Source organism: Phoenix dactylifera, chromosome 12 (assembly GCF_009389715.1).
Source record: "Phoenix dactylifera cultivar Barhee BC4 chromosome 12, palm_55x_up_171113_PBpolish2nd_filt_p, whole genome shotgun sequence".
Lineage (NCBI taxonomy): Eukaryota > Viridiplantae > Streptophyta > Magnoliopsida > Arecales > Arecaceae > Phoenix > Phoenix dactylifera.
The window spans coordinates 3464048-3475231 of NC_052403.1; the positions used below are offsets into that span (position 1 = coordinate 3464048).

At 38.2% G+C, this 11184-nt stretch overlaps 1 protein-coding gene across 6 annotated transcripts; it reads left to right on the top strand.

The window, feature by feature from the left end:
• The first annotated feature begins 1677 nt into the window (after nucleotides 1-1677).
• Nucleotides 1678-10152, top strand: LOC103705001 (transcription factor GAMYB-like). 6 transcript variants are annotated; one of them, XM_017842248.3, is made up of 5 exons: nucleotides 1678-1831; nucleotides 2799-2849; nucleotides 2972-3353; nucleotides 8237-9236; nucleotides 9318-10152. In XM_017842248.3, exons 3-5 carry the CDS (start codon nucleotides 3321-3323, stop codon nucleotides 9638-9640), a joined length of 1356 nt encoding a protein of 451 aa, XP_017697737.2. In that variant the 5' UTR covers nucleotides 1678-1831; nucleotides 2799-2849; nucleotides 2972-3320; the 3' UTR covers nucleotides 9641-10152. The 6 variants fall into 6 exon arrangements, with proteins under 6 accessions (XP_017697737.2, XP_038988249.1, XP_008786778.2 ...); XM_039132322.1 differs by lacking the exon at nucleotides 1678-1831 and adding an exon at nucleotides 1840-2191; XM_039132321.1 differs by having other exon boundaries at nucleotides 2799-3353.
• Nucleotides 10153-11184: the final 1032 nt, after the last annotated feature.

Sequence of the window (11184 nt, forward strand, 5' to 3'; positions counted from 1 at the left end):
ATCATGATCTCCTTATTTTTGTAATACTTTTATGTGATTCTTGTATATGGAAAATGCCTCTTATAAATTCATTATAATACCCTTAGCCTTTTTTTTTTTTTTTTACACCCACTCCATCAACCCCAACGTAGATGAATACAACAAAAAAATAAAAAAAAAAAAATCTGGCCTAGTGGGTGAGGAACATCCGCCTTGTCCATTTAAATAAAATTTCGGGCATACTATGTCGCATAAGATGCCAAATAACTATATTCCTTACAGTACATTCATAGTAACTATTTTGTTATCCTCTAGAACCCCCAATTTATCCGTATAGTAGGCACAACAACATAACCTTTTCAACTGACTCACATGAGATTAGCAACTATATCTCTTAATCTTGTGCACTACTTTGTTCTAAACTATCGTTATGCATTATCATGTTCCAATTAAATGCACAATGATTTTTCTGCAATGACGGCTATTTCATTAAAAAACATGCATCACTCATCCATTTTCAATTTTTATTTATTATTAACAGTTTGTTACTTTTGCGACGTTTTTATATGGATTTCTTATATAAAAAAACCAGGTAGCACTAGTCTATTTTTAAGTTATTTGCAGTACATTCATACTAAGTGCACTATTACCTCCCATAACTATAGCTTACTGCTATGCCATGTATCGTCACAGCATATTTAATTCTATTGATTGTATAAAAAAATCTTTACCTTGTATCTCTTAATTTTGTGCATTACTTTGTACGTTATCATATTTTAATTAAGTCAATAACATTTCTTAGGAATGACATATATTTTGAAATATGTAATATACTACAATCCATTCTAAGTTTTATTCATCCGACGTCAGAATTAATCACGTTTTTGCTATTTCCTCGCATCACTTCATAGAGCTTATGTCAACCCTAATCTCCATATACTTATTTGAAATTTGTTGTCGATTTATTTCTACCGCCCATTTATCGCTCACCAGTTTTTTCTGTATTTAAGCGGATCCTCATCATAGTTAGCTCATAATGACATGCAATGTGACAAGCGTCTCATTTTGATTGGTTCTTAAACACCAAAAACAGATATCATATCCGTCCACTTTTTGAATTTCCCTTATGCACACTCCAGATCCGAACCGTACAATACTCCGACAAAATCCCCTCGATCAACGGCTTCCAATTAAACTCGAAAACATATTGCAACCTTGGTACATACAAAATCCTCTCCGTGTGCAAGACTCGCATGACGTGGATATCTCCGAACTCCCGAGACTCGCTGCCCCCAGATTCTTCCGCGATTTCGATCCGGGCCAAAAAAAAGCACGACAACCTCCCGGCCCTGACTTACGTCACCCAAAGCCGCACTAATGCTCCTCCATCCTGTGGACCCCGTGCCTCCCACTCTGGCTTTCTTTCCGGGTGCACGCACGGAAGTCCTTCAAATGCCAATTCAAAATCGAAGCAGGTAGCCCGCCAGCCCTACTAGCTTAAGTAGAGACAACAAAATCTTACCGTCCCAATCAATGGAAGTCTGACTGATTATCAGGTGATCAGACGGTTGATATTTTTTAGCTATCCGGTGCCGGTGGGTATTGTTGTGGTGAAAGGGGGAGAGTTTGAAAATGGGAGGGCTTCGGAAAAGGAAACTATATAAAGAAGCGTGTTTGGGGAGGGGGGGTTTCCGTGGGTAGCGTTTGATTGGGTCCGCCCGAAGCCACGGGCCAGGGGCAGAAAGCGGAGAGGGAGAGTTTGGAGAGAGAGAGAGAGAGAGAGAGAGAGGAGAGAGAGAGAGCGAGCGAGGCGATCGGCTCCGTTTCTCTTTCATACTTTGAGCTGGCTTCGGTAAATTTCTAATCCATTTCGCTTTCTCGTTTATTTTCGCGAATTTGTCGGATCGACAGCGAATTGGGGTTTCCAAGATTCGAATTTGCTCGCCATCCCACCGCGTTTGGCACCGCCATTTGCTCTTTTATATAGAGGCTTTGAGCTGTTCTTGGGTTCTGGGTTAGAGGGACGGAGGGCGAGATCGGTGAGGTCACGGAGTTTTGATGGTGGCGTCGGGGTATTTCTTTTGGTTTGGATTTCAGGGTTGATCTGGGAAAGATTGGGGTTGAGAGTGGGAATTTTGGGTTCTTTGTTTTGAGTTCCTTGGCTGTTTTTTGGTGGATCGGATAGGGGGATTGGCTGCTTGTTTTGTTTGAGGTATTTCTCTGGGATTTTACTTAAGCTCGTTTTTTGTTGTCTGTTGTTTTTGATGAATTTGGAGGAGTGGGTTAGGGTTCGAAGGGGGAGTTCGGGTTGAGTTTTCCCTGGTGGTTTTCGGTAGCAAAAGCTAAATTTTGGGAACGTAATTAATATTTTTTGATTTTTCTTTTTTTATTCCAACCTCTTTTTTTACTCCTTATGTGGATTGTCTTAAATGCTGATTTCTTTTGGTTTCTCTAATGTCGATTTTTTTTCCCAAAAAAGAACGGGTCTGGATCGGTTTCTTTTCGTTAAAATGGGTTTCTGTAGATCCTTTAGAATCTCATCATGCTAGCGGAGTGTGGACATCCTGTTTTTGGGTTCTTTGATGGCCAAAACTGGGTTTTTAATCATTTTAGTGATGTCGTAGTTGTTCTTCTCTCCCTGTCTTGTTTTTCCATTCAGTATCTGGAGTTACTAGAATTCAATGTCAATTGTTGTTTTCTGTTTGCGCTTCCTGATTCCTTTAATTCTGTTTTAATTTGATTTATGGGTCTGTTGCTTTTTGACTACTTATTTATCTTTGTTTTCTTCTCATTGGAATCCATTCCTGTTGTGCTTGCAGATTGAAAAATTGAGATGCCCCTTTCTTTAACCATTCTTTGTCTCTGTTGAGGTTCATCAATTAATTATGCAAAATACTTCCTTCTCTGTCCCCTGTTGTTGGTTTCCTTAGTTTCTTGAGCTCTCCCTGCCTTTACGATTTTCAATGACTAACAAGCTATATTTTGAGATCAGGTTCTGAACATGAATCGCACGACAAATGGAAGCGACAACAGAATGGTTCCAAACGACCAGGCTGACTCGCCTTCGATTGATGAAGGTAGTAGTGGGGGATCGCTGACGAGGAGGAGGCCAAGTTTTCGATAGAAGGGACCATGGACATCTGCAGAGGAATGCAATTTTGGTTGATTATGTCAAACAAACATGGTGAGGGAAATTGGAATGCTGTCCAGAAGCACTCAGCGGCTGTTTCGATGTGGCACAAAGCTGTCGTCTGCGATGGGCTAACCATCTGAGACCAAATCTCAAAAAAAGGTGCTTTCACACTGGAAGAGGAGAATACAATCATGAACTCCATGCTAGGATGGGCAACAAATGGGCTCGAATGGCTGCACATGTACATTCAGTTTGCTTTTTGATTCAATCAATGTTATGCTGTATGCTGTTTTATGTCTTAGTAAAGTTTGATTTTGATCCGATTGAATAAAGCATAATATAGTTTGTAGAATTGATGCCAGTTCATGTATTATCTGAAATTTAGTCACTGGGGATGAATACTGGAGCAATATTTATTAAAGGTTGTATTTATCAATCATCCACGTTTACACAAATATCTTCTGATCATTACTGATGGATAGGTTTTCCTCCTAATAGAAACACACAGTCCATCTTATTGTGTTAAATATTTTGAGATAGGCATGTTTTAGTTCAATCATGACTAGGTTAATCATTTTTAGAGAGATTAAGATTTTGTGTCTGCTCTGATCCTCATGTAAGTATCTTGTCATGAGTAAGAGCTACATTGTGATCAGCTGATCTCGTACCGTTCTTCCTCTCATCTACGTTCCTTATTTAACTTATATGTTATTAAATGCTACATGCCTTTGCAATTATCTCCACTCTAATATTGTAGTTATAGAGAAATATTCACAACACTTGGATGGCAAAGCTATTAGGACCATAGATAATTCTTATGGTGGCAAACAACAAACGACAAATCAGGTCTTTGTGAGCTTAAGGTTAGGCGAAATTTCTCTACTTTGTTTAACATAGAGGCTCAGTCCACCGGATTGCTATTTTTGCCTTTTGTTGGGTTCAGATCGGATCATTTTATTATCACATTAATTGTGCACATAAATTATTCTATTATTAGTATGATCTCTCTTTTTTTTAAACAAACTCTAATAGGGGCTTGTCTATCAATCTTTTTCCTAAAAATAATAATTTAACTTATAATAGTTGAGGAAGATATACTAGCTCTTCATTTATTTCTTACAAAATGATTAAGGAAGGCAAGCCAATAATAATTATCATCCACTCATGATGGACATAAAAGGAAACATTTTTGTGGATGCCTCCTTTTTTATCATGCTCGAATATTTTAGTGGATCCAGGATTTCTTTCTTATTTATTTTTTTGTAGGGGACACCAATTACGGATATTTCTAAATTTGAGATATGTATTCTTAATGTACCACAACTGCTTTTCTTTGGTACTTGTCATTGCTATTACTATATTTTATGGCATCTCCTCCCTCATGTTGCTGGTTATTTTTTGTGAAAGATTTTATTTTTTCTTTCTGATAGTAATTCACCTATTTGCCTTTTTAGATATTCCGTGGCATGCTTTTTGACTTTTTAGTATATTCCTATATCTTGTTAAATTGAGATCTTTATGCCCGCCTACTAATTTTAGACGGGAAACTTATCAGCTGCTATAAGAATGAGATGTATATTTTTTGCATGATTTTATGATTGGATGTCTAGGAGAATAGCTTAGAAATCAGATACTTGTATTCTGAGTTAGAAAATGGAGAAAAAGAAGATTGAACAAAAATACATGGTTAGTAGATTGATGCTCGTTCATCCTCCACTTCTTTAAATAAAGCAAGATAACAACAAAAGCATGAACATATGATGTTAAAGAAGAAAAAAAATGTGGTGCTCTTTGTCATCTCTATTTTCTCTACTTGCCCATGATAAATGGGAAAATCACTGCTGGTGAAGAGAAACAAAAACTCTCCATTTGGCCATAAAAAAGGGCAAAGGAAAAATTTATTTATGTGCATTGAACTCATTATCTTATATAAGATAATGGATCCAAGAAAGAAAAATTCTCTTGAAAACAAATTACAATTGCCTCTAGGTCATAAGTTGGATGTTAATACAGATTATTTACCTGCATATTTCTATCATATTTACAAGTCCCGTAATTGCAAATAAGTTCATCTTCTCTTGTCCTTTTCCTCTTCTATTTTCTTTGGTTTTTCTAATATTTATATGTATTTATTGTATCTTTGATTTCATTACATTTAGTAGTTGATTTGATTAAAGGAGCTATATTATATTCTTAACTAAGATCAGTGACAAATCAAAAAAAAAAGAAGAAAACTTTAGATCTAAAGGTTGATCAAAGTGCCAGACCTTAAATCTTCATGAAGGCCAACTAATGGCTAATAGTGATAAAGCTTTAGAATTTTTAGCAGGGGAAATTTAACCCTCCAATTCTCCTAGCTCTGCCCGTGATTAGGTTGGCATTGGCTGAGGAAGTGTTAGAGATTTATTTTGTGTGAATCTATTAAAAATATGTATGCTTTATGGGGGAAATTTGTAACAAGTAGATGACAATACATCATACTCTTGTCATGGAAAACGTATGCTTTTAGGGTGCTATAATAAGCGACCACCTTGTCCTCCACCAATTTTGGGCTCGACTTTGTTGTGCCAAGGAAACAAGTTTTGAGGATGATGATTGGGGGACCAGTTTAGTCTCTATATTGACACTCTGATAGGGTTAGGACTTTCTTGTACACAACTTGCTAAATGCTAATTTCTAGTAAGGTTTTAAGTCTCGGCGGCATGGGGGGTGTCCTAGCTGTCTCGTCTCATTCCTATGAGAAAATGGGACTGGGATAGGGTTGAGACTCCAAAACCCATCCATGTAGGGAGAGAAAAAGAAAGTAAGGAAAGATGAAGAAAAGGGAAAAATGAAAGAAAAGAAGAAGGAAAGAAAGAAAGGAAGGGAGAAGGAAAAGAAATGAAGGAAAGAAGGAGGAAAGGAAAGAGAAAGAAGAAGAAAAAGTAGAAAAAGAAATAAAGAAAGGGATAAGAAAATGAAAGAAAAAGGAAAGGAAAGAAAGGTGGGTAGAAAAAGAAGAAAGGAAGGAAAGAAAGAATGAAAGAAAGAAGAAAAAGAAAGAAAGAAAGAAAGAAAGGAAAGAAGAAAGAGAGAGAGACGGAGGATATGTGCTGGGATGCATGACCAAGACTGTTGTCAGAATGGCCAGGACAACAGGATGCCTTGTGTCCCGGATGCCTTGTTCCTTGAAGAAATCGGGATACCACCATCCAATGGGATTTAAAATGTTGATTCCTAGTTTGCTATTCTTGGCCTCACTGAGTGATTGAGACTGCCTTGTGTTTAGAGTTATTAAGATTGTCCTACGAACTTTGGTTTTCTGGGCTTTGGAGTCAAGGTGTGACTTTTCCAACACTGCCATCACGATGGAGTATGTCTTATTGTGGTGGGAGAAAGGCAGATCACCTACTTGAAGGCCCACGGTAAGTAGGGTTGGCAATGAATCAAGCTTGAGATGTATGAGTTGATTTAATTATCAATGGAGATGGGTGGGATATATCTTGAATCGGCTTGACTGGCCTGCATTTGGTATTGCTTGCTCCATCACAATGATCTTGTTCCAGTTTCAAGTCCATATCCATAGTACGTAGGTTATAGTATTTTTTTGAAAAATCAGGAATGAAAGAAGATTCATTGGAAACTCTTCAACAATAAACTAGAAATATCTTTAAAAAATCACAAAAATGCAATGCAAATGTGTTTAGATAAAAATAAAAAGAAGCCATGTATCTGATTCTCTTTCTTGATTTTTACGCAAATTTTCACATGTACCACTGATCAACAAAACTAAACCTGAAAAGAGATAATTTTGGGTGTTCCATGCATAAAAGGATTCCAAAACTTCCTCTATAGTTGTTATATGGTAAACTATTGCACTTATGCGCCAATTAGTACCTTGATTTAGGAGTGCTGGCTATTTGAGAACTGGGTACAAGGCATATGCCATTTGAGGACTATCTAGAGTAATGTTATATAATAAGTATCGCTATGGAGAAGCTTCTTGCTAATCCACAAGTAGATGCCTCTAGGTGGGAGTCGCCATACCTCCTTAGAACTATGGTGTCATAATCCTCATCGGTCAAACATCCTACCCAATTTCATTTCATTGTAAATTGAGGTTGAAATGTTGGTCCTGAACTAGACATAGCCTAAATTATGCCATTCACAAGCCTGATCCATAGGACATCAAGCCAGGCCATGTACAATATTGACATGGTAAGATCAGGTGATATAGGTATGGGCTATGCATGTAGTGGGATGCTATTCTAATTGAAAATTATCTTCTGGTAGCCATAATGAACTTGACCTTACAAAGAGCCTTGACGAAAGCGTGGGCTTGGAATCAAACTTTAATTACTTCATTACTTGGACATCTTATGATGGTAATGTGGGTTTATGATGGTAATGGGGGTTTATGATGGTAAGATAGGCTTTGGAGTCAAGATCGAATCTGGATCAGATTTGGCTTCCCTGGGCTCCTGACCCTCCATCTGATACAACCTAAAATCAGGCTAGTGGTTGCTAACTCAGTTCAATGCAAAACTAATACATTCCTGGCCTAAGGTGCAGTCTTATGTGCAGCCAGGGTCCAGTCCACCCTTGCTCATCTGTCAGAGCTTATTTTTGTATGCATTACAAACTGAAAAAAAAATTGACTATGGCCTAGAGCATGTTTCTAAACGTATTTTTACCTTCATCTTATCAAAAAAAAAAAAAATTGTTGATGTTTGAAAACATGGTACTGCAAAAATTGAAAGAAAGAAAAATTGTGGATGCATAGTATACGTATGAAATTCTATAATATATTTGAGACATGGAAGAAAGGAACATAAGAGGATTCATCAGTTTCTGAAATAAATATGCTGGTTTGAGCACAACATGAGATTTTGAGATATATATGTGGTTTGCCGAAAAATGGAAATGATGTTTATTGAACCATGATTTGGGGAAGCCTCCTTAATTATGTCATAAAAGAAATATTTTTATTTCACAGTTTATTCTTGATTGCATATAAGTCTTTATTTTGTTGCATGCTTTTGGGCAGTTTCCTTGGGTATTTTTTATTTTGTTCATGATTATAGTTTACTGAGTTTTTTTGGATATTCTTTAGTTGTTCTGCAACTCATCTCAATTTTTCCTCAGTTACCGGGACGGACAGATAATGAGATAAAAAACTATTGGAACACCCGGATCAAGAGACGCCAGCGAGCTGGTTTACCCCTTTATCCTTCTGATGTGTGTCACCAAGCTTCAAGTAAGAATCAACAAAGTCGGACTGCTACTGAGTATGGAACTGGTGAAAAACGGCCCAATGAGGTCTTGCAAGGAAACAGTTTCAATCTTCCTGATGTTATATTTGACAAATTCAATGCCGATCAAGGGGCTTTATCTTATGCAGCGCCATTTCCAGATATTTCAGTGAGCAGCATGCTGAGTCAGGGATTTGGATCCCAAAATTATAGCTTCATGAATCCAACGTGGAACAGTGTGAAGCGGCTTCCAGAATCTGAATCAGTACTTCCTGGCTTTCATGGTACTGTCTCTCACGGACTTCCTACATTTGAGCAGTATTCACATGAGCCTTCTGAAAAGATCCAGCGGAGCTTTGGTTTAGATTATCCCTATAATCCAGAACCCAGTAGCAAGATCGTGGTACCTTTTGGTGGTGCAGTCCCTGGTAGCCATGCCCTCTTAAATGGCAATTTCTCTGCTTCCAGGCCCCTTGGTGGGACTGTGAAGCTGGAGCTCCCTTCACTCCAATATCCAGAAACTGATCTTAGTAGCTGGCTTGCTTGCCCTTCTCCACCTCCTGAGGCAACAGATACCTACATCCAGGCTCCTCCAGCAACTGTGTCAGTGCAATCTGAATGTGTCTCACCAGGGAACAGTGGTTTATTGGAAGCGTTGCTTCACGAGGCGCAGGCACGCAAGAATCAACCATCTGAGAAGAGCTCAAGTTCTCCTGTTACACAAGGTGACATGGTAGAAAGTTCAGGGTTTAACCTTTGCGAGGCAGAATGGGAAGAGTACAATGATCCAATTTCGCCCTTGGGCCGACCTGCTGCTTCTGTCTTTAGTGAGTGCACCCCTCCCACTAGTGGTGGTTCACCGGATGAGATTCCGCCTTCCAAAGCGCCTTCCAGTAAGCATTATTTGTTTAAGCCATTTTTTTGATAATTAAATTTAAGCCATTCTTTAAAGAGACAAAGTTATTCAGATATAGTTCCTGCAGGTTTGGATATCATGGTAGCTGCTGATGAACTTGTTTCAACCCCAAATATGGGAGATAGAGACATTTCACCCTGTCCAGATTTCTTAAGGCCTGATGCTTTACTTGAAGGGACAGATTGGCTGGAGAACTCCGAGGCTGCCAACGAGCACTCTGCCTTGAATGATGCCACAGCAACACTTTCTGATGAAGATTTCTGCAGTGAGTACAAGCAAGTACCTACTGGAATGTTATCTGCATTTGCTCAAGGATTGGGCCTCGACTTGTATCCATGGAACAACATGCCTCGTGCATGTCATATGTCTGAATTTCCTTGAAGTCAGTTATGGGACTTGCTTCAGTATTTGTTTGCCGTTGGTTGTTCAAATAGGATGTTTTCTTAATGGACACATGGCCAGGCAGGAGAAGCTATGTGACCGCATGTTCAGTTGTTGCTGTCGTTTTCTAAGGTTTGATGATGGCAAGTCTTTCTTGTCGGCATTGATGCACCGCAGGTGGTGCAGTTAGCCTAGGTGAACTCTTGCTCTAGACTTTTGTTACGTTTGTAGTAACTTCTGAAACTTGGTTAGAAACAATTCCATTATTTGGGATGCTGATGTTGATGGCCTCTAGTTTCCATGTGGTTTGCTGACAGCTTAAGATCCTTTGTGTGTGCTTCCTCCCTGAGAAGGATTAAGCATTGAAGTGTCGCTTGCTTTGCCATTAGATTGGCTTGTTTTGTTTTTTTATTGTTCCCCTAGTTTGAAGATTGTTTTTCAAGCATGAAATCATTCATCTTAAATAATGTGGTTATTTTGCTTCTCAAAACTAGAAAGAATGTTTCATTCCAGTGTGGCTGCTATTTTTGCTAGAATTTTTATCTTCTGCACCATCTTTCAGCTGTAAAGATACACACAGATAATCTCTTGTTTAATGACAGCTCTGCAGTTGTTTTGGCTTGCTAGTATTTTGAGGCCTCTGCTAAAATCACATAGCTGATCAATATGGGCTCTATGTATGAAGAACAGTAGTGCACTTGTGCTTCTTGCTTGTAGTTTTTACCATCATCTGTCTGCAATGAGGGTACTCCAATGTGGATCAATGACTTTGCTGTTAGGTTCGAACAGGCTCTATCATAAATATGCTAGGTGGGCGGTATTCTGAGTCATCTTGCATCACTTGGCAGCCAATTTCTACCAATTGGTGTTAGAAACAAGGTGCCCATGGGATGATACTTGTATTGTGCTGATCAGCTACCGTGGCAGGCCTTAAACAAGACGTTCTCACGGGTCCAAAGGGATAATAATGCAAGAACGAATCACAAAGAGAGAATTATGTTGGGAAAAAATTATGATTTGGGATGGATAAAATCATGTAAAATGAAAAGCCTCCTTCTTACTCCTACCAGCACAAAGCGCTTCGATGTTGCAAAATGATTCAGATAAGCAAACAAGATCTCTCTAGTTTTCTGTCTCGAAAATTAGCTCAATCGCTGTACTTGATCTCCAATAGGTCTGTAATTTTTATTTTATATCCCTTATCTGATAACATAACATGAAAATATCAGCATATTCATGTTTGACATGTTATCTGTAAGCATAATATCGTTAGAATTCAGACACAAAGTATCGATTTAAAGATAACTAGAATATATTATTTGTGCTAGCAGTATGATTGTTGAGTCTTATTAGGTTGAAGTACATAAGATCGATGAAAAATAATAAATTTTCAATCAATCCATTACAAACTTGAATGCAACAAAAAGAAAAGAAAAAATCAAATAGTGAAAAGCCAAATCTGAACTCTGTTGGTGTTACTAAGTTTTCGATTTGGATTTTGCTTGGATACAACCACAATTCTACCTCTCCCTTAATCAGTTTGC